The 24,094-nt window shown below is 42.5% G+C and overlaps 1 protein-coding gene across 1 annotated transcript; it reads left to right on the top strand.

Annotated features, from left to right (window-relative positions):
• The first annotated feature begins 8,168 nt into the window (after positions 1–8,168).
• On the top strand, positions 8,169–13,465 carry LOC121537972 (prefoldin subunit 4). Its single transcript, XM_041845660.2, has 4 exons — positions 8,169–8,242; positions 9,296–9,403; positions 11,974–12,114; positions 12,381–13,465. The coding sequence occupies exons 1-4, from the start codon at positions 8,216–8,218 to the stop codon at positions 12,510–12,512; spliced, it is 408 nt and encodes a 135-aa protein (XP_041701594.1). The 5' UTR covers positions 8,169–8,215; the 3' UTR covers positions 12,513–13,465.
• Positions 13,466–24,094: the final 10,629 nt, after the last annotated feature.

Genomic DNA, 24,094 nt, shown 5'->3' on the forward strand with positions numbered 1-24,094 from the left:
TGCAACCTGCTCAACTAAGTATATACACATAGGAGTTTAGCCCTGTTCATAAAGGGGTGGGGCTATCTCTTACTCATCAAAAAGGGATCTATTTGAATGCCAAACACACAACCACAGCAAAAACACTCTGTCAACTGTCAGGGCATCTCTGATCTACTCATGCTAATCTCTTGAATTCTCTCTGAAAATGTTCAAATAAGAACATGATGACAAGCGTTGCTTTATCAGGCAGATTTTGATGACACTACTGTATATCTCAAAGAGCCCATGAGAAACTGCAGAGAGTGGTAAACTCATGATGCCTAAGGTGTGGTTGGGATAGAAACAGGATGTGAATGTAGGATATGTGGAACCATTGGAAGCATTGCTTATTTGCTTAGTGGGACATTAGTCCAAATACCTGACACATGATGCTGACTACTTACTTTGATATTAAGTTGTTATACAGCTTAAATACAGCTTTATTTTACAGTGTTTTATTTATACTACTGGATTAAATTACTTCATATGACAGAAAAAATACTCAAATCCCAATATGATCATTAACAAAAGTTAACACAAGTTTAAAATAAACTAAAATGTAATTGACAGCATATCATCAAATAAATCTATGATCATGTAGAGTTGTTTTTTATTTGGCCTGAAAGCTGGATTCATTTAGATCAATGACATCACATAATATTATTTAGATTTCCGCCTAAATAGACATACCCAAACGTATTTATTTTTCATGAGCTGGCCATAAACAATAACTGGTAATGATGCATAGTTTAAGAAAGGTCTGGAACTCACATTTCTGGTTTTAAAAAGTTATAAATTGCTGCGGTGTACTGACCTTTGAGGACACAAGGTGAAGTACATAGAACAAATATTATGAAAAATCATATACGATTTTTTTCCTATTACAACAAAAGTCAAGCAATAGGGCCTGAAATGACTTAAATGCTTTCTAAATATAGTAACAATCTAATTAGAAACAACTTACTATAAGATTCCACCTTTCTTATAACTTTAAAATAAATATGATCCTACTTAGTAACAGTACAATATTGGCGCTATTTCATATAACTGACAACAGAGAATTTTCTCCAAAATATCCACTGAGCAGCGCAGAGACACTATTCAAAATTGTGCAGACTTGCTATAACATCAGCTTTAAGCACAAAGTGATTTCGTCTGTCTGTGACCAGGAGAAAGTGGTCTTGTTTCAATTCTATGATGTTATTTAGTATATTTTCATGTTGAGAGATCTAAATCCAGCTGAATATCACAGCGAGATGAAACCACAACTGTTGGATTCGATAGACTCTCCCCTTTCTCCCAGACTAGGCTCTGTCACTGTGACGAGGTGTGAAAAGAGGAGTCAGGCGCAGTAGGTAAAATACCGAAGTCCAGAGTTTAATCTGTTTGCATAAATCAAACGCCCCAAGCGTCAAACGAAACTATACAAGGGAAAACATCCACCTTGGTAATAACACAGTGAAATGTAGCTAAACCGAGCTACACGCTCTCACAACAAACAATCACTCACAAAGACAAGGGGAACAGAGGGAACACTTATACACATACTAATTAGGGGAATGAGCACCAGGTGTGTGTGATTGACAAGACATGACAAGTGGAGTGATGAGAATGGAATCGGCAGTAGCTAGTACTCCAGTGACGACAAACGCCGAAGCCTGCCCAAACCAGGATGGGGGGCAGCCTCGGTGGAAGTCGTGACAGTACCCCCCCACGACGCGTGGCATTGAGGAGGACAGGAGGACGCGGAGCAGGGTGAGTCGGATGGCGACGGTGGAAATCCCTCAACAGGGAGGGATCGAGGATGTCCCTCCTTGGGACCCAGCACCGTTCCTCCGGACCGTACCCCTCCCACTCCACGAGATACTGAAGGCCCCCACCCGACGCCTCGAATCCAGGATGGTACTGACCGAGTACGCCGGGGCTCCCTCAATGTTCTGAGGAGGTGGAGGAACCTCCCGTACCTCAGACTCCTGGAGCGGACCAGCTACCACCGGCCTGAGGAGAGACACATGAAACGAGGGGTTAATACGGTAATCAGGGTGAGTAACAACCTGTATGTCACCTCATTTATTCTCCTCAGGACTTTAAACGGCCCCACAAACCGCGGGCTCAGCCTCCGGCAGGGCAGGCGGAGGGGCAGATTCCGGGTCGAGAGCCAGACCCGATCCCCCGGTACGAACACCAGGGCCTCCCTGCGGTGGCGGTCAGCGTTGGCCTTCTGACGATGCACGGCGCGCTGGAGACGAACGTGGGCAGCGTCCCAAGTCTCCTCCGCACGCCGAAACCAGTCATCCACCGCGGGAGCCATGGTCTGGCTCTGGTGCCACGGTGCCAGGACCGATTGGTAACCCAAAACACATTGGAAGGGTGTAAGGTTAGTGGAGGAGTTGCGGAAAGAGTTCTGAGCATATTCTACCCATGGCAGGAACACCGACCACTCCCCCGGCCGGTCCTGACAGTAGGTCCGCAGGAACCTACCCACATCTTGATTCACCCTTTCCACCTGCCCATTGCTCTCGGGGTGAAAACCAGAGGTCAGGCTGACCGAGACCCCCAGACGTTCCATGAACGCCTTCCAGACTCTAGATGTGAACTGGGGACCTCGGTCGGACACTATATCCTCTGGTACCCCGTAGTGCCGGAAGACATGAGTAAACAGAGCCTCCACAGTTTGTAGGGCCAGTGGGGAAACCGGCAGAGGAAGGAGGCGGCAGGACTTTGAAAAGCGGTCCACAACGACCAGGATAGTGGTGTTACCTTGGGAGGGGGGAAGATCAGTGAGAAAATCAATACTCAGGTGAGACCATGGTCGTTGTGGAACTGGTAAAGGTTGTAGCTTACCCGCTGGGAGGTGCCTAGGTGCTTTACCCTGGGCGCACATTGAGCATGAGGAAACATACACCCTCACGTCCTTAGCCAAGGTAGGCCACCAGTACTTCTCGGTCAGGCAGCGCATTGTACGACCGATACCTGGATGACCAGAGGAGGGTGACGTGTGTGCCCAGTAGATCAGACGATCACGGATAAGCGCAAGCACGTACTGCAGCCCAGCTGGACACTGCGGTGGAAATGGATCTGTGCGTAATGCCTGCGCTATATCTGCGTCCATCACCCATACTACCGGTGCCACAATGCATGAGGCCGGGGGTATGGGGGTGTTGTCTCTGGGCCTCTCCTCTGTGTCATACAGCCGAGACAGTGCGTCTGCCTTCACGTTCTTCGTACCCAGAATGTATGAGAGTGTGAAATCAAACCGGGTGAAGAAGAGGGCCCACCTGGCCTGGCGAGGATTCAGCCTCCTCACTTCCCGAATGTACTCCAGGTTACGGTGGTCTGTCCAGACGAGGAAAGGGTGTTTCGCCCCTTCGAGCCAATGTCTCCAAACCGTCAAAGCTCGGACAACAGCCAGCAGCTCCCGATCACTAACACCGTAGTTCTGCTCCGCCGAGCTGAGCTTCTTAGAAAAGAAGGCACAGGGGCGGAGCTTGGGTGGCGTGCCCGAGCGTTGGGATAAGACAGCTCCTATCCCTACCTCGGATGCATCCACCTCCACTACGAACGGTAGTGATGGATCGGGGTGAGCCAGTACCGGGGATGAGGGGAACAGACTCCGCAATCTACTGAAGGCCAAATCAGCCTCAGCAGACCAGCGGAGCCGGGACGGCCCACCCTTCAACAAGGAGGTAATGGGAGCTGCGACATTGCCAAAGCCCAGAATAAACCTTCGATAGTAGTTGGCAAAGCCAAGGAAGCGCTGCACCTCCTTTACCGTGGTTGGAGTCGGCCAATTACGCACGGCTGTAATGCGGTCTCCCTCCATCTCCACACCTGTGGTTGTAATGCGATATCCGAGGAAGGAGATTGACTGCTGGAAAACTCACACTTCTCTGCCTTGGCATAAAGATCATTTTCCAGCAGTTGGACCAGTACTTTGCGAACCAAGGACACATGCTCGGCGCATGTAGCGGAATACACCAGGATGTCATCGATGTAGACCACCACACCGCGACCAAGCATGTCCCGAAACACCTTGTTTACAAAGGACTGGAAAACGGATGGAGCATTCATCAAACCGTAGGGCATCACCAGGTATTCATAATGCCCCGAGGTTGTGCTGAATGCTGTTTTCCACTCATCCCCTTCCTGAATACACACCAGGTTGTAGGCACTCCTGAGGTCTAATTTGGTGAAAGAAACGGGCCCCATGCATTGACTCAATCACTGAAGGAATGAGGGGAAGAGGATAACTAAATCGTACCGTCACATTATTCAGTGGTCGATAATCAATGCACGGGTGTAAACCGCCATCTTTCTTCTTCACAAGGAAGAAACTCGAGGAGGCAGGTGAAGTGGAGGGACGTATATACCCCTGGCGCAGGGACTCGGTGACACATATTTCCATAGCCTCCGTTTCAGCCTGCAACAGGGGATACACATGACTCCTGGGAGGTACAGCATCTACCCAAAGGTTTATCGCGCAATCCCCCTCCCGATGAGGTGGTAATTTAGTCGCTTGCGTCTTGGAAAACGTGAGCGCCAGATCATGGTATTCGGGGGGAATGCGCACAGTGGGGGTACTGTCTGGACTTTCCACCGTGGTCGCACCAACGGAAACACCTAGACACCTACCCGGACACTCACGCGACCACCCCGTAAGAACCCTCTGCCGCCATGAGAAATTGGGGTTGTGAAGGGCTAACCACGGGATACCCAAGACTACAGGGTAAGCAGGAGACTCAATAATCATAAAGGTGATCTGCTCAACATGTGTCTCCTGCGTAATCATGGTGACTGGTACGTAACTTCCTTAACCAACCCGGACCCTAATGGTCGACTATCAAGTGCTCTGATGGGGAGTGGAATGGTTAGGGGAACCAATGAAATGCCTTGACGGTGTGCAAATGCCCTGTCCATAAAATTCCCAGCTGCGCCTGAATCGACTAGCGCCTTACACTGGGAACCTACCAAGTGGTCGGGAAAGGAGATAGATAAAGTACAGTGCGCCGCAAAGGGCTCTGAACACGTTTGGGTGTTCGTTACCTGGGGTGATGCGTGAGTACCCTGCCTACCGCCTCCAGACCCAAAAGAACATTGACTGCAATGTGAGGTGGATTGTCCCTTCGTGCTACCAGAGTGGCACTGTCGCTGTCCTCCTGCGCCCTCTCGACCGGCGGCTCCCCCCAGCTCCATCTGCTCGGGGTCAGAGTCATCCGGAGTGGGAACGGGCAGACCCCTACCAGGACGTCCTCTGGCTCCTAGCAGATTGTCCAGCCGGATGGCCATGTCCACCAGTTGGGAGAACGATAGCATGGCATCCCGGCAGGCTAGCTCCCGTCAGACGTCCTCCCTTAGGTGGCACCGGAAATGGTCGATCAGGGCCCGCTCGTTCCACCCGGTCCCGCTGCCAGTGTCCGGAACTCCAGCGCATAGTCCTGAGCGGTCCTCGTCCCCTGCCTCAGATGAACTGGTCGTACGCCCGCCTCTCGACCCTCAGGCGGGTGATCAAAAACGGCCCGAAAGAGGTGAGAAAACTCCCCGTAGTTCTCCAACGCGGTACCTCCCTCGTTCCACACCGCGTTGGCACACTCCAGCGCTCTCCCACAAAGGCAGGAAACGAGGACGGATACCTTCTCCCGCTCCCGGGGCTCCGGCTTGATGCTGGAGAAATACAACTCCAGTTGGAGTAGGAATCCCTTACATCGCACTGCCGTCCCATCAAACGCCGGTGGCCGGGATATCTGGATCCCTCCAGGGGCTAGGGTGTAGGTGGCTGGATCCGGTTGACCAGCTGGTCTCGATAGATCGGATCCTCTCCTCTCCAGGTGTTCTACCACCTGAAGAACCCGATCCATTGCTTCTCCCAAGTTGGCCAACATCGAGGAATGCTCCTGGACCCTTGCCACAACTCCAGGCATGCGGTCTTCTCCTGCTGACTCCATATCAGATCAGGTGAGTGATTCTGTGACGAGGTGTAAAAGAAGGAGTCAGGCGCAGGAGGTAAATACCGAAGTCCAGAGTTTAAAGACATGGGGAACAGAGGGAACACTTATACACATACTAATTAGGGGTGTGTGTGTGATTGACAAGACATGACAAGTGGAGTGATGAGAATGGAATCGATAGTAGCTAGTACTCCAGTGACGACGAACGCCGAAGCCTGCCCAAACCAGGAGGGGGGGCAGCCTCGGCGGAAGTCGTGACAGTCACTCAGAGGAAAAGCAAATCAATTTTTTTGTCTGGATTGGCCAGAAAATGTGACATGTCACTCTCTATGCAAATGTGGGGTCTGAACCCGGACACTTCAAGTCATCTCTATGAGAGAGTGGTAGCAGAGAGCAGACCAATGGGGCTTTCTGGCACTGTAAGGCACAGGACCCTATGACGTTCACAGAGTGCTTTGTAAACCAAAATGTCAGTCAGAGCCGGTCCGGAACCGCTCAAAGTCCCCAATAAAGGGACCTTTCATCTAAGAGTTAATCAAGACAAAGGGTTCTATAATCTAATCAATGTGGATCATCGTCCATGGACCTGCCACCATAAGGCAATTGTTTGGCTTTCATAGAGCAAACTGAAAGTTGATAACAGGCAATCAAAACAAAGATGCTTCTCCAGGGAATAGCAATTGATCCAGACTGAGTGAAATACTAAAAATATAACACAAAACTAATATCAGTATCAATTTAGTTTGTGTTTTAGTGGCCCAATGAAGTTGAACAAATACAAATGATCAGCTTATACTCATTATCGATGCCAAAGTGCCTAGAAATGGCTGGCTGTAGGCTATAGTTCAAAATGACTAAATAATGACTACGGTAACCAATCATTTTTCTGTCTGTCCAGGACTGTGAATTAAGCAGGAGAAGGATCCCAAAACAAAACAAAAATAACTAATATTGTCCTCAGACGCTACAGACGCTGATGGTACAATTTTAAGGAAATAATAGCCTGTGAGCAACTTTCTTTCAGCTGTGAGTGAGTCGCATGAACAATAGACAGACTTTCCTGCATTTAATTCCTTGGAGACATGCCAAATCACTCCCACAAGAATGAACTTTGTGAATTAACACAATAATTATGGTCTGAAAAAATCATATTACCCCATGTAGGGTATGCTGTATTAGTCCTTTATGCTTTCTTATTTTGTGCACTTTGCATACTGGATTCCTCTGTTGTCGCACTGTGAACATGATTATTTTTGACATCCCGCAAGGCATGCTTGGGACAGCACACAGGAGACCTCATGCAACCCCTGTTCAAAAACGTTATGTAAGAGCTAACCAAGATATTTCAAATGGAAGAAGGAATCCTTAAAGATGCAGTCCGAGATCCCAAGCACTTACACATTCGTAACATATTGTATGAATTGGAATTCGTAACATATCATACAAATTGCAAAGCAAAAGGATGTAACATGTAATACGAAATGGATGACGAAGTACAGAATTGTGCAACACTTTTGGGGACCGGTTTTGGCTCGTGAGCACTACTTTCAAAACTACTGGCTGAAATTAGACAAATGCTCTGGAGCATCACTTTAACTATGCATTTATCATCAATGGGATGTTCATAGTATAGAACATTGATCTTGTGCTATTTGTTTTCTAAACAAACCCTACCATATGTGTATTTTAAATTAGCTTTCTAAATGATATTTGCCTTGTTCATCTTTGTTATAATAAATCTGAGTAAGTTGCCCATACCTGCCTTTCGACAACTCATGCATTCTGCCAATATTTGAACTTGGGAGCAGTTCTGTTTGTTCTGATTATTTAAAGAGCAGAAGTTCCGGTTACTCCAATCACGTGTAGAGTTATTGTACTTTTGGAATGCAGTGACTCTGGTAGGCATATGAGCGGAAATGTAGAAATGTTTAGGCCCACTTTTTGTAAATCTTTGTTATAAGCAAATCATTCCATATTAGAGCTTTAGGGCCGTAAGTCTTTGTAACTCCCTTGGAAGCTCTGGATATAGTTAAATTGGCCTTCAGGAATCATGTGCAGGACAATACAGTTATCAATACATTTTGTGGTTTCAAATTGTAAAATGAGGCCATGAAATTAGATTATCAATTTGGCCTGCAAAAAATATGTAATTACTCATTTCATGCAAGATCCACTAGGTGGCGGTTATGAGTGTTTGGTATGCCCATCGCCACTAATCGAATCGTATGTAAAGAAGAAGCAAAAGAAAGATGGCTGCCACCGGGAAGAAGACAGTTGTAAGCGAAAACCAGTTTGAATGAATCACCCATATCTCTATACCATCACTATCATTCGTTCAGTAATTATCTAAGACAATTTAGATTGTAAATAAATCAATTCATTGTCTAACTATATTGATATTCGCGCTCTCCTTGTGCGTTGGGATCATAGCTAGTGAGCAAACTGCTAGCAGCAGTAGTAATGTTACCGCGCCCTTAGCCAGCTTACGTTAGGTTAGTTACTTTACTAACTAACTAGCTAAGATGGTTATCTACAAAATACCTATCTATCCGAGATTTCTTAGGAAACGTTTAGCTATGGTTGTTAGTTTAATGATAGTACCATTTTGAGAAAACGCTCAGCTAGCTTATGTTATCCTATGCAGATATATCAAAGATTGTTATAACTAAACCAAGGTAGACTACAGCTTGTCGTTTCAAGTGGGAACAAATGAGTCATAGTGGGCAGAACAAGCAAGGAGGTGGGCAGAGCCAAGCACGCGCTAGCGATATCCTATTGGCGTGTTCTAGTATGCATCTGCAAATTTCCGTTAGGGAATGCCTACTCTGTGAAGTGCGCTTGTGCAATAACTCAATTCGCCTTTGCACTACGAAACAGCGCGATTTGCAAAAACTTTTGCAGAGGGTAAAGTCTACAGAACTTAGTCCACTCTGTTCATAACATATTCTAGTTTTGGCAACAAAAAACTGTTTTGAGATTAAATATTTAATCGATGAGAAAATGTGCAGAATGTCAGAACAAAATCCATCTAATTTCATCTTCTCCCACTGCCCTTCAGTGGGCTTCCTCTCACTAACATATTTGGTAGTGAGTGGAAACGCCAACCGGATGCTTCACATTTATACATCCAGTGAAATAAATGTTGCCTAGCTTGCTAGCTACATCCCCTCCCAGAAATGGGCGGAGACCTTCTAGGTATCCTGCTAGTTGTTCACTTTTCTTGTCCCTATTTGGTATCTAACTAGCTTAATTGTGTTCTGTTCTTTGGCTATAGATATCAATATAGCTAGGCTCATTGTCTACAATCTGTATTTTCTTCTCATTCACAGGCAGTTGAAGATGTCAATGTCACATTTGAAGACCAGAAGAAGATTAATACATTTGCCAGAAACACAAATCGAATGACAGAGTTTAAAGATGAAATAGAAGCAAAAAAGGTAAGAGTGGTCAGTCTAGTGTAATGATCATGAAAATCTCAATAATTCGATTTTCTTTAGACTTGTTTCTTATTCTAGTAACGGTACATCATATAGTCACTACCGGTATATTATATACAGTAGTCTAACTATAACCATCAATTAGGGCTGGGTGATATATCAAATAAATGTGATTAATTTGAATTTATGTTTTTGCGCGATATTCCAAATGCCTGTATTGCAGAATCAAGGTTTATTGTATTTTTTCGTTTTTATGAGCGTTTATGTCCGCTTGTCATGTTGTCTTTTTGGTCTCGTTCTCTTCTTCTGTGCTGTGCACCTTCACATTTCTTCCAGTTCTCTGCTGCAAATGACTGGAACGAACTGCAAAAATCTCTGAAGCTGGAGACACTTATCTCCCTCACTAACTTTAAGCATCAGTTGTCAGAGCAGCTTACCGATCACTGCACCTGTACACAGCCCATCTGTAATTAGTCCACCCAACTACCTCATCCCCATATAGTTATTTACATTGTTATTTATTTTCCTAATTTGCACCCCAGTATCTCTATTTGCACATCATCTTCTGCACATCTATCACTCCAGTGTTAATACTAAATTGTAATAATTTTGCACTATGGCCTATTTATTGCCTTACCTCCATAACTTACTACATTTTCACAAACTGTATATATATATTTTCTACTGTGTTATTGACTGTACATTTTGTTTATTCCATATGTAACTGTGTTGTTGTTGTTTTTATCGCACTGCTTTGCTTTATCTTGGCCAGGTCGCAGTTGTAAATGAGAACTTGTTCTCAACTGGCTTACCTGGTTAAACCAGGAAGGTAGCTTAGTGGTTAAGAGCGTTGTGCAAGTAACCGAAAGGTCGCTGGTTCTAATCCCCGAGCCGACTAGGTGAAAAATCTGTCGATGTGCCCTTAAGCAAGGCACTTAACCCTAATTGCTCCTGTAAGTCGCTCTGGATAAGAGCGTCTGCTAAATGACTAAAATGTAAATGTAAATGTTAAATAAAGGTAAAAAAACAAAAAAAACACCAGAGATCTGTATATAATGACGAGATGCTCATGTCTCCGCCCTAACAATGGGAGTCGTTGTCCCAAAGGTGGGAAGGCAGGCGACAAGCTTACGTTCTAAATAAGCGCATAGGGTTTATTTTGGACAGATTTTGGCGAGAGTGAAACCTCTCGCTTCTCCTCCCAAGCCCTTCCCCCTACCACTCACTCACAACAACAAAGATGAGATCACTTCTTAGATTTGAGATTTTAGTCATTTAGCAGATGCTCTTATCCAGAGCGACTTACAGGAGCAATTAGGTGCCTTGCTCAAGGGCATACTGACAGATTTTTCACCTAGTCAGCTCGGGGATTAGAACCAGCGACCTTTCGGTTACTTGCACAACGCTCTTAACCACTAAGCTACCTTCCTCTCTGACAAATGGTTTCAATTCGCTATTTGCGTTTCCATTTTAGTCATTTAGAAGACGATCTTATCCAGAGCGACTTACAGTTAGTGAGTGCATACATTTTCATACTGGCCCCCCGTGGGAATCGAACCCACAACCCTGGCGTTGCAAACGCCATGCTCTACACGGGACTAAGGTTTGGTCCAACATAATCGGTCATATGAACACCGAAACACATGGAGACATTATTTTACTGTAATAGAGGAGAAGTTAACCTTTCGAACCATACCCTGTTTATGTTATAACTCCTCAAATTTCGAGCAGAACATACACTACTAAACCCGATGTACCAATGAACATTCATTCTGGAAAATTAATGCTCAGTTTTTCGCGCGTGCATTATGGTACCACGTATATCGCTACAGCATTCTAGTCAGATAAAGATGGCTATACTAGCATAAAACAATTTATATAAGGAATTGGCAACTCGTTCTCATTCTGAGAAATAAGGTAGGCCACTTTATTTCAACATCTGAACAAAGTAGACAGGCTAACATGCTGTTCAAACAGTTGAGACGGACAGAAGGTTGTGTTCATAACAATTCAACTGGTTTGCCGTGTTAGCTGAATTCAAAGCTTGTGAAATTATACCTAGATCCAAGTTGGCTAAACTTGAAATATAAATATAGGCTGGCTACTCACTAGCACGTGGGCTTGTGCTTGAGATATTGTTTATGAGACCGGTGTTAATGTCTATAGTGGCTGCTACATTATTAGTGAATGTGCATTATGCATGATTCTGGTTAAATTTGTCACAAAAAGGGCATTTTTATAGACAGACCTGAAAGACAGATCAGTGATTATTGCAACAAAAGAAAAGCAGGTACAACTATTTTTATAAAATAATAAAATTATTAGTGGGTGTTATGGTTGTGGAAGGCATATATTCAGCCTAGGTATAATTCCACAAGCTCTGAATTCATTAGATTATTGCTGAATGTTTTAAATTCAGTGTATTTGACCATTAATTGTACAACAAAGCTTATTTTAAAATAAATCGAGATATATGTTGTGAATCGGCCATAAGTTAGAAAACAATTTAGGCATGAGTTTTAGGCCATATCGCCCAGCCATACCAGCAATCTGCATTCTTCTCTTCTCAGAAATCTCTACAGAATCTGCAGGATGCCAGTGATGACCTGATGATGGCTGAGGATGACACTCTGCTCGTCCCGTATCAGATTGGAGACGTCTTCATCAGTCACACCCAGGAAGAGACCCAAGAGATGTTGGAAGCTGCAAAGGTATTGGTATTATGATATGAGTCGTGTAGAAGTTAGGGGTGTGGGCCTACCTCAGAAACCGGGATGCCTGTTCCTAAGGCAAACATGGATGGGTTGTTTAACTAATTTTAACGTTGCATAATGAAGCCAAAGGCAGAGATGTCAAGGTATTATGGTTGACCCTATTATTAAGAATGCAACCTTAATCATTTGAACCATTCTGATTTATTACTATGTCAGACCTTAGTATAAATAGTTCTATTAACGTGCATTGTTTGTGGCTACAGGAACTACTGCAGCAGGAGATCAAAGACCTAGAAAGGAAGGTGTCGACAATACAGCAGGTGTTGGGTGATCTGAAGGTCCAGCTCTACGCCAAGTTTGGGAACAACATCAACCTGGAGGCAGATGAAAGCTGATCCTAGATTTGTTTGTGCTGTTTAGTATGACAATTAGTCAATGATTATAGGAGTTGACAAGATGCCACAAACAGATCTGGGATCAGGTTAAGTGGGCAACTATCTCTTTACACATGGAGTTTTCATGCACAAGCATTTCGCTACACCCGCAATAACATCTGCTAAACACGTGTATGTGACAAATAAAATTTGATTTCATTTGATATTATCCGATCCACAGACTGCTGACAGGATGCTTGCCAAACCAACATGTTTGTCATTTTCTCAGCATCAACACAATTATTTTCAGCATGAGTACACTGCAATGGTTTACGGTCTTATTTTGTATGAATGTCAGTGAATGTACCACTTGACTTTTTATTTAGTTTTAGTTTTTGTGTACTTGCACTGGGTCTCAGTAATATATGTCCCTATGGACTGATGTCTTTGTACACAAGATGGCCATGAAGAAAACAACCCAAGGATTTACCTTTGCAGTACGCCGCTGACAGGAACCACTACATGTCCTGTTACCATAATGAGAAAAATCAGTCCACGGGCCTATATTGCTGAATCCCAGTGCAAGTACTAAACAATTAAAACCTCTTCAACCAGTCTTTATAAAGTAAAGATGGTAACGTGTTCCTCATGGATTTTTTTTTAATGTTTCCAATTTGGTTATGAAACAGAAATTAATAATATCTTAATTCAGATTCAACTGCTTTAAGACCCAAACATGTAGGCTACTGTGTGTGTATACCCTAAAGTGTATCTTAAAGGTGCAATCTGTCGTTTCATTTCTGGTCAAAAATATCTAGCAAGACTGACAAAAGGAGTATTTTTTTAGTGCACTGGAAACTGATCGTCTTAAATGGAACCAAGGTTGATTTGTGTGTTTGTTTTTGTTTTTCGAATGTTTATGCATTTCGCCAGTGAGGGCAACCTATAAAGAAAGTTCTTACAATTCTGCTGCACTTTGTGTGGGAAGATTAATTTTTTAATTATTGATTGTTAGTGTCAAAGTTGATTCAAATAGAAAGGCATCCTGCTGATTGTAAGAGAATATACATGATTTTGGATTGATGAAATCAATTATCAATTATTTAATTTTACTAAATTTACTCTGCCGCTTTTGATCCTATAACTCTACTGTATCACATAGCTCTAATAATGAAGCATGTGTGATGAACAGATCAATGTAGTCCCCTGTAGCTCAGTTGGTAGAGCATGGCGCTTGCAATGCCAGGGTTGTGGGTTCGATTCCCACGGGGGGCCAGTATGAAAATGTATGCACTCACTAAATGTAAGTTGCTCTGGATAAGAGTGTCTGCTAAATGACTAATAAAAAATGTGTAAGACAATGTTAATATTTAAACATAACAAAGGAGCTACCAGTTAAAATCATGCACCTACACATTAACTTATTTTGTCTGGTTAATAATAACAGTATCTCAGAATCTGTCAACAATGGGTTAGATAATCCTGCAGGATGGAACCAAAGTACATCACAACCATGAATAAAATAAAGATGAGCAATACTATTATGATCTATAATGCAGTGTTTTTGAGCTAGAAAAATATATGAGGAACAATGTCTTCAATTTCTAATGAGTTGGAGATACATTAGCATTCTAGATTACTCAATTTCTAATGAGTTGGAGATACATTAGCATTCTAGATTACTCATGGCAGAGGTAGAATAAAAGTGAGGAAATAAAATTTGAAAACATCACTTGTGGTCACAATAACATTATTCTATATTACCACACTTATACAACCCTTGTTTACCCACACGTATTTGCATTTTCCCACAATTTTCTGACAACTCATACTCTTGATAATTCCTGATCAATGCTGGTACTATAGTTACATGATCCCCACTGAAGGGGTCACCAGGAGAACGCATTGTGTCAGTCTGTGTTTCCCTCACTCCCTCTAATATTCAGCCTTAAATATTACGTTTTATTCTATTCCTATAGTCTCAGGTCTGGTGGAATCTTCAGAAGCAAAAACCTTTGGTGATCATGTAACTATAGTACCAGCATTGATCAGGAATTATCAAGAGTATGAGTTGTCAGAAAATTGTGGGAAAATGCAAATACGTGTGGGTAAACAAGGGTTGTATAAGTGTGGTAACATTGAATAATGTTATTGTGACCACAAGTGATGTTTTCAAATTTTATTTCCTCACTTTTATTCTACCTCTGCCATGAGAAACAACATTTGACAGAGTGGTGAAGTCAGGTGAAATCCTCCCAGAAACTACAGATGTTCATGTTGTCTGAATAAACTACGCTCTGGAATGCATCCAAACCATGTACTGCAGCCCAATACAAAAACATAATGCACAGACCTCATTAAAGTGTGCCCTCATTAAAGACCTCATTAAAGTGTGCCCTGCTTTAGCTAATAAAATATCAGTATATCAAGTAAATGTAGGTTTTGAAGTTGTGTTTTGAAGTTGTGGCAGACGCCTCTGGAGGATCGCGATCTCAATGAACAAGTTCCTCTACCCCCCTGGGCTTCCTGCTCAGGCATTCACCGGTAAGATTAAGAGGAGAACCGCCCACACACACAGAAACACACACACACACACATGCTTGGCTTTATGCACAGCTTGTTAAACCCTGGCTCACATGGAAATCGGAAATGACTGGACTTATTTCCCAGACGGCCTTGTGTGTGTGTTCTCTCTCTTTCTCGGTCTCTCTTTCTTTCTCTTTTCGTTCTCTCTCTCTCTTCACCCCCATCTCTGCACTTTTAATAATTAGCTGTGTGAAGTGGAGACGTATTCCCATGCAGATCTTCATAACACTGTGAGCTGTGTTCAGGCATTGAGCCAATTTCTACATCAATGATATGACTTCCATTCAACCATGTGGTGAAATGAAATTACATGAAGCCCATGGCACATTTTTAGGCTATTAGTTATTTCAACAATAGTTGAATAACAACTACTGGTACTTAATTACCATATTCCCCTCACTATGAAAGACTACAATTGATGCTAGAGTTAGCAGAGTTGTCCACAAAATCAATTTGTTGTTGTATTCATTTTATTGATCATGATTCATGTCATTTGGGCTTATTCTCTGCAGTGACTGGGCCCTATTGATTTACGCTGTAACTGCAAAAACTCTCCAGAAGGTGTCTCTGTGTCTCTATTACAAGTGCCACATAGCATTCACCTTATACTTTTTTATGTCACTTACATGCAACTTTTTGTTAAAAGTGAAAGACATCACTGTGCTTTGATTCCTTCAAAATGCAATGTCTCAATTCTAGAAAAGATCCATCAAAGACAGTAAGTTCAGTAATGAAAGGGCAATAGTGAAGTGCTCCCTGAAGTGCTCCGTCAGGCTCAGACACAGGGGATTGAGGTTGTGCAGATTTATAACAGTAGCATATCAATTAAACACCACAACTGGCTTTCAATCCCCTGTTTTGTTGTTGTTCCTTATGTATATGGTACTGTATATATATATATATATATATATATATATATATATATGTTACAGTTGAAGTTGGAAGTTTACATACACTTAGGTTAGAGTCATTAAAACTCATTTTCCAACCACTTCACAAATTTCTTGTTAACAAACTCTAGTTTTGGCAAGTCGGTTAGGACATCTACTTTGTGCATGACACAAGTATTTTTTCCAACAATTGTTTACAGACAGATTATTTCACTTATAATTCACTGTATCACAATTCCAGTGGGTCAGAAGTTTACAAACACTAAATTGACTGTGCGTTTAAACAGCTTGGACAATTCCAGAAAATGATGTCATGGCTTTAGAAGCTTCTGATAGGCTAATTGACAGCATTAGAGTCAATTGGAGATGTACCTGTGGATGTATTTCAAGGCCTACCTTCAAACTCAGTGCCTCTTTGCTTGACATCATGGGAAAATCAAAAGAAATCAGCCAAGACTTCAGAATTTTTTTTGAAGACCTCCACAAGACTGGTTCATCATTGGGAGCAATTTCCAAACGCCTGAAGGTACCACGTTCATCTGTACAAACAATAGTACGCAAGCATAAACACCATGGGACCACGCAGCCGTCATACCGCTCAGGAAGGAGACGCGTTCTGTCTCCTAGAGATTAACGTACTTTGGTGCAAAAAGTGCAAATCAATCCCAGAACAACAGCAAAGGACCTTGTGAAGATGGTGGAGGAAACAGGTACAAAAGTATCTATATCCACAGTAAAACGAGTCCTATATCGACATAACCTGAAAGGCCGCTCAGCATGGAAGAATCCACTGCTCCAAAACCGCCATAAAAAAGCCTACAGTTTGCAACTGCACATGGGGACAAAGATCGTACTTTTTGGAGAAATGTCCTCTGGTCTGTTGAAACAAAAATAGAACTGTTTGGCCATAATGACCATCGTTATGTTTGGAGGAAAAAGGGGGACGCTTGCAAGCCGAAGAACACCATCCCAACCGTGAAGCACGGGGGTGGCAGCATCATGCTGTGGGGGTGCTTTGCTGCAGGAGGGACTGGTGCACTTCACAAAATAGATGGCATCATGAGGAAGGAAAATTATGTGGATATATTGAAGCAACATCTCAAGACATCAGTCAGGAAGTTAAAGGTTGGTCGCAAATGGGTCATCCAAATGGACAATGACCCCAAGCATACTTCCAAAGTTGTGGCAAAATGGCTTAAGGACAACAAAGTCAAGGTATTGGAGTGGCCATCACAAAGCCCTGACATCAATCCTATTGAAAAATGTGTGGGCAGAACTGAAAAAGCGTGTGAGAACAAGGAGGCCTACAAACCTGACTCAGTTACACCAGCTCTGTCAGGAGGAATGGGCCAAAATTCACCCATCTTATTGTGTGAAGCTTGTGGAAGGCTACCCGAAACATTTGACCCAAGTTAAACAATTTAAAGGCAATGCTACCAAATACTAATTGAGTGTATGTAAACTTCTGACCCACTGGGAATGTGATGAAATAAATAAAAGCTGAAATAAATAATTCTCTCTACTATTATTCTGACATTTCACATTCTTAAAATAAAGTGGTGATCCTAACTGACCTAAGACAGGGAATTTTTACTAGGATTAAATGTCAGGAATTGTGAAAAACTGAGTTTAAATGTATTTGGCTAAGGTATGTAAACTTCCGACTTCAACTGTATATATATATATATATATATATATATATATATATGTATGTGTGTGTGTAGAATAATAGTGAAGACATCAAAACTATGAAATAACACATATGGAATCATGTAGTAACCAAAGAAGTGTTAAACAAATCCAAATATATTTTATATTTTAGATTCTTCAAAGTATCCAGCCTTTGCCTTGATGACAGCTTTGCACACTCTTGGCATTCCCTAAACCAGCTTCACCTGGAATGCTTTTCCAACAGTCTTGAAGTAGTTGCAACATATGCTGAGCACTTGTTGACTGTTTTTCCTTCACTCTGCCGTCCAACTCATCCCAAACCATCTCAATTGGGTTGAGGTCGGGTGATTGCGGAGGCCAGGTCATCTGATGCAGCACTCCATCACTCTCCTTCTTGGTAAAATAGCCCTTACACAGCCTGGAGGTGTGTTGGGTCATTGTCCTGTTGAAAAACAAATGATAGTCCCACTAAGCCCAAACTAGATGGGATGGCGTATCGCTGCAGAATGCTGTGGTAGCCATGCTGGTTAAGTGTGCCTTGAATTCTAAATCAATCACATACAGTGTCACCAGCAAAGCACCCCCACACCATAACACCTCCTCCTCCATTCTTTACGGTGGACACTACATGACCAAAAATAGGTGGACACCTGCTTGTCATTCCAAAATCATGGGCATTACAGTTTTCCCCCAATTGTTAACACACGTTTGATGAAACTACATCTCAGGTTCTCAAAACTCTGAACACAAAACACAAAACAGTTATCCAATTTCCCCAAACCCCACAGACATCTTGCAAAATGAAACACTGCAATCAAAATCATGTACTCCCTGCTCAAAATGAAACTCTGCATTCAAATGAGACACACACACACACATCAAATGAATCTAACTTAGTGACAACCGAGATCACACTAATGTGACATATTCAAAACACTATTTTCAGAACCTATTTCAGTGTAAAGAATAAGATTTTGTTATTATACTGTACATTGTTTGTGTGTACTCAAACAAGAAAGGAACACAAATACAAACATTTACATTTTATATTTCAACATGACTCAATACAGGACAAACAGCATACTGTAAGCACACATACAGTAAAAATGCAAACATACAGTAAATATATTTTGCATATGCAAAGGAAGAAAAATAGGCCTATTTGTACTACCATATGTTAGATCAATTGCACGGAACAAATAAAGAAACAGTCGAAATACAGTCAAATCAAAATCATAAGCCGTTAATTAACATAAACACATTTAGCATCTCCTGGCTTCCACACATAGCCTACAAGCCACTGATTCAGACCTTTGGAACATCTACATTTTAAAAAGTCTAATAAATCCATGTAATATAGCCCACACCTTCACAATAAATCCATAATTTATATGGTAAGAAAATGTAGTCTATTTCAGGATAACAGAATAGCATACTGAATTGTCCTTATGTTAGGTCCTGATCTGGCTATGACATATGGCTGTGGGCTACGCTCATTTAGCAGACAAGATTTGCTTAGAATTCTGTGGCATTATTTTATAGTATTTTGTAGTATGAAGAATACAATTGAACGAAGCTGAATAAATTTGAAAGGATATTTTCTCCACATGCGGCAATTCTGTGTTGCGCGGTTAACAAATAAAAAGGTACTCCTATATGCTTAATTGAGAGTTATTTATGTAACTTCAGTTGTGATACAAACGTTGGGCTATATGTTTAGATGTTTAATACATTCTAAGGCTGCATGACATGACTCTAATGATGATTTGAAAAAAGTCACATGAAAGGCATGAGCTCTGCTTTGTTTTTTTGTGCAGGCTGTACACACTTCATCAGTCTCTCATTCACAATTTGACAAGCACTTGATAATGCCTCGAATTTCCCGGCAGCATCCCCTTTGTGTGGCCGTAATGCCCCCTAAAAAAATCCATGCATTTGTTGTGCCCTTCGGCTGAATGTAATAATTTAACTTCCCTATGTGCTGCGTGCTCCGAAGCACCTCTCACTTACATGGCTCTCCGTCACGTGATGGGTCTTTCTCACAGGCTACAAATACATTGGGGATGCAACTGCGCACATCCTTATCCAATTCCGAGGCGCATATTTAAGATATTGGAAGAACTGTCAACATTTACTTTTCATCAGCCAACAAGATGAGTAGGCCTAACAAACAGCAAAAGCACTAGCCTATGTCAATCTACTATCCCCCATAGTACAAAAGTTTACCTATTCTATTCTGTGCAATAAATAAATATTCCAAACATAGTCTGGGACAGTTGTGGGATGCGATAGATCCCAAATTAATACAACCTCTAGCATTAAAAAAAACTTTTTTTACGCAATGAGGCTGACAACAGATCAGAACGTTTAGCTTAAAATGTTGATAAACTATTTGGCTATTTCTTCACATTATAAGTGCAGCAATGCGCACAGGGCAGTAGGCTATAAGTGCAAATCTTCCATTAGCGGGAAAACACCATTATCAAAAGTGACCTCAAATGCGGTTATGCATGTAATGCTTTTATTATAAAGGTGCATTTTTATGGTGAAAATGATCTTCCTCAAACTTGAAACTCACGCGCTGTGTATGTACACTGTATGCCAGGTAGGCTCTACACCCATTGTAAAGTGTGCTTAATGTCAAGAAGTTATTTGGCCACTTTAGTTGTGATACAAACCTTATCAAAACATATACAGTGGGGGAAAAAGTATTTAGTCAGCCACCAATTGTGCAAGTTCTCCCACTTAAAAAGATGAGAGAGGCCTGTAATTGTCATCATAGGTACACGTCAACTATGACAGACAAAATGAGAAAAAAAAATCCTGAAAATCACATTGTAGGATTTTTTATGAATTTATTTGCAAATTATGGTGGAAAATAAGTATTTGGTCAATAACAAAAGTTTCTCAATACTTTGTTATATACCCTTTGTTGGCAATGACACAGGTCAAACGTTTTCTGTAAGTCTTCACAAGGTTTTCACACACTGTTGCTGGTATTTTGGCCCATTCCTCCATGCAGATCTCCTCTAGAGCAGTGATGTTTTGGGGCTGTCGCTGGGCAACACAGACGTTCAACTCCCTCCAAAGATTTTCTATGGGGTTGAGATCTGGAGACTGGCTAGGCCACTCCAGGACCTTGAAATGCTTCTTACGAAGCCACTCCTTCGTTGCCCGGGCGGTGTGTTTGGGATCATTGTCATGCTGAAAGACCCAGCCACGTTTCATCTTCAATGCCCTTGCTGATGGAAGGAGGTTTTCACTCAAAATCTCACGATACATGGCCCCATTCATTCTTTCCTTTACACGGATCAGTCGTCCTGGTCCCTTTGCAGAAAAACAGCCCCAAAGCATGATGTTTCCACCCCATGCTTCACAGTAGGTATGGTGTTCTTTGGATGCAACTCAGCATTCTTTGTCCTCCAAACACGACGAGTTGAGTTTTTACCAAAAAGTTATATTTTGGTTTCATCTGACCATATGACATTCTCCCAATCCTCTTCTGGATCATCCAAATGCACTCTAGCAAACTTCAGACGGGCCTGGACATGTACTGGCTTAAGCAGGGGGACACGTCTGGCACTGCAGGATTTGAGTCCCTGGCGGCGTAGTGTGTTACTGATGGTAGGCTTTGTTACTTTGGTCCCAGCTCTCTGCAGGTCATTCACTAGGTCCCCCCGTGTGGTTCTGGGATTTTTGCTCACCGTTCTTGTGATCATTTTGACCCCATGGGGTGAGATCTTGCATGGAGCCCCAGATCTAGGGAGATTATCAGTGGTCTTGTATGTCTTCCATTTCCTAATAATTGCTCCCACAGTTGATTTCTTCAAACCAAGCTGCTTACCTATTGCAGATTCAGTCTTCCCAGCCTGGTGCAGGTCTACAATTTTGTTTCTGGTGTCCTTTGACAGCTCTTTGGTCTTGGCCATAGTGGAGTTTGGAGTGTGACTGTTTGAGGTTGTGGACAGGTGTCTTTTATACTGATAACAAGTTCAAACAGGTGCCATTAATACAGGTAACGAGTGGAGGACAGAGGAGCCTCTTAAAGAAGAAGTTACAGGTCTGTGAGAGCCAGACCAAGGCGCAGCGTGATATGCATACATGTTTATTTATATGAATAAACAACCGACAAAACAACAAATGAAACGAACCGTGAAGTCCAAGGTAGACAAACAACATGCCTCACACGGAACAAGATCCCCCAACCCACTAGTGCCAATAGGCTACCTAAGTATGGTCCCCAATCAGAGACAACGAGCTACAGCTGCCTCTGATTGGGAACCACACCGGCCAACATAGATCTAAACGATCTAGATCTAAACATAGAAAATGCAACATAGAACATCCTACACAGAAAATACACACCCTGACTCAACAAATACGAGTCCCCAGAGTCAGGGCGTGACATTTCTACATTGAAGAATAATAGTGAAGACATCAAAACTATGAAATAACACATATGGAATCATGTAGTAACCAAAAAAGTGTTAAACAAATCACAAAGTAGCCACCCTTTGCCTTGATGCACACTCTTGGCATTCTCTCAACCAGCTTCATGAGGTAGTCACCTGGAATGGATTTCAATTAACAGGTGTGCCTTCTTAAAAGTTAATTTGTGGAATTTCTTTCCTTCTTAATGCGTTTGAGCCAATCAGTTGTGTTGTGACAAGGTAGGGGTGGTATACAGAAGATTTGATGAACAACCTATTTGATGAACAACCAAGTCCATATTATGGCAAGAACAGCTCAAATAAGCAAAGAGAAACGAAAGTCCATCATTACTTTAAGACATGAAGGTCAGTCAAACTTTGAAAGTTTCTTCAAGTGCAGTCACAAAAACCATCAAGAGCTAAGATGAAACTGGCTCTCATGAGGACTGCCACAGGAAAGGAAGACCCAGAGTTACCTCTGCTGCAGAGGATAAGTTCATTAGAGTTACCAGCCTCAGAAATTGCAGCCCAAATAAATGCTTCACAGAGTTCAAGTAACAGACACATCTCAACATCAACTGTTCAGAGGAGACTGCGTGAATCAGGACTTCATGGTCAAATTGCTGCAAAGAAACCACTACTAAAGGACACCAATAAGAAGAAGAGACTTGCTTGGGCCAAGAAACATGAGCAATGGACATTAGACCGGTGGAAATCTGTCCTTTGGTCTGATGAGTCCAAATTTGAGATTTTTGGTTCCAACCGCTGTGTCTTTGTGAGATGCAGAGTAGGTGAATGGATGATTCCCATCTTGAACCATGGAGGAGGAGGTGTGATGGTGCTTTACATTTTTACATGTCATTTAGCAGACGCTCTTATCCAGAGCAACTTACAGTTAGTAAGTGCATACATTAATTTTTGTAGTTTTTTTTTTCATACTGCCCCCCCTGTGGGAATCGAACCCACAACCCTGGCGTTGCAAACGCCATGCTCTACCAACTGAGCTACATCCCTGCCAACCATTCCCTCCCCTACCCTGGACGACGCTTGGCCAATTGTGCGCCGCCCCATGGGTCTCCCGGTCGCGGCCGGCTACGACAGAGCCTGGATTCGAACCAGGATCTCTAATGCACAGCTAGCACTGCGATGCAGTGCCTTAGACCACAGTGCCTTAGACCACTGCGCCACTCGTGACACTGACGCTGGTGACACTGTCTGTGATTTATTTAGAATTCAAGGCACACTTAACCAACATGGCTACCACAGCATTCTGCAGCGATACGCCATCCAATCTGGTTTGGACTTAGTGGGACTATCATTTGTTTTTCAACAGGACAATAACCCAACACTCCTCCAGGCTATTTAAGGGCTATTTTACCAGGAAGAAGAGTGATGAAGTGCTGAATCAGATGACCTGCCATTCACAATCCCCCGACCTCAACCCAATTGAGATGGTTTGGGATGAATTGGACGGCAGAGTGAAGGAAAATCAGCCAACAAGTGCTCAGCATATGTGGGAACTCCTTCAAGACTGTTGGAAAATCATTCCAGGTGAAGCTGGTTGAGAGATTGCCAAGAGTGTGCAAAGCTGTCATTAAGGCAAAGGGTGGCTATTTGAAGAATCTACATGATTCCGTATGTGTATTTTTTCATCGTTTTGATGTTTTCACTATTATTCTACAATGTAGATAATAGTAAAAATAAAGAAAAACCCTTGAATGAGTAGGCGTGTCCAAACTTTTGACTGGTACTGTGAAAACAGGTTTTTAGTAATGTTAGCAAATGTATTAGAAATAAAAACTGAAATACCTTATTTACATAAGTATTCATACCCTTTGCTATGAGACTCGAAATTGAGCTCATGTGCATCCTGTTTCCATTGAACATCCTTGACGTGTCTACAACTTGATTGGAGTCCACCTGTGGTCAATTCAATTGATTGGACATGATTTGGAAAAGTACACACCTGTCTATATAAGATCCCACAGTTGACAGTGCATGTCAGAGCAAAAACCAAGCCATGAGG

Source organism: Coregonus clupeaformis, chromosome 24 (genome assembly GCF_020615455.1).
Source record: "Coregonus clupeaformis isolate EN_2021a chromosome 24, ASM2061545v1, whole genome shotgun sequence".
Taxonomy (NCBI): domain Eukaryota; kingdom Metazoa; phylum Chordata; class Actinopteri; order Salmoniformes; family Salmonidae; genus Coregonus; species Coregonus clupeaformis.

Bases quoted from the DNA above. Each gene is read 5' to 3' on its own strand.
- LOC121537972 (XM_041845660.2), top strand. From the start codon at position 8,216: ATGGCTGCCACCGGGAAGAAGACAGTT. The intron at 8,243-9,295 runs GTAAGCGAAAAC...TCTCATTCACAG, and splicing joins CCACCGGGAAGAAGACAGTT to GCAGTTGAAGATGTCAATGT. The intron at 9,404-11,973 runs GTAAGAGTGGTC...TTCTCTTCTCAG, and splicing joins ATGAAATAGAAGCAAAAAAG to AAATCTCTACAGAATCTGCA.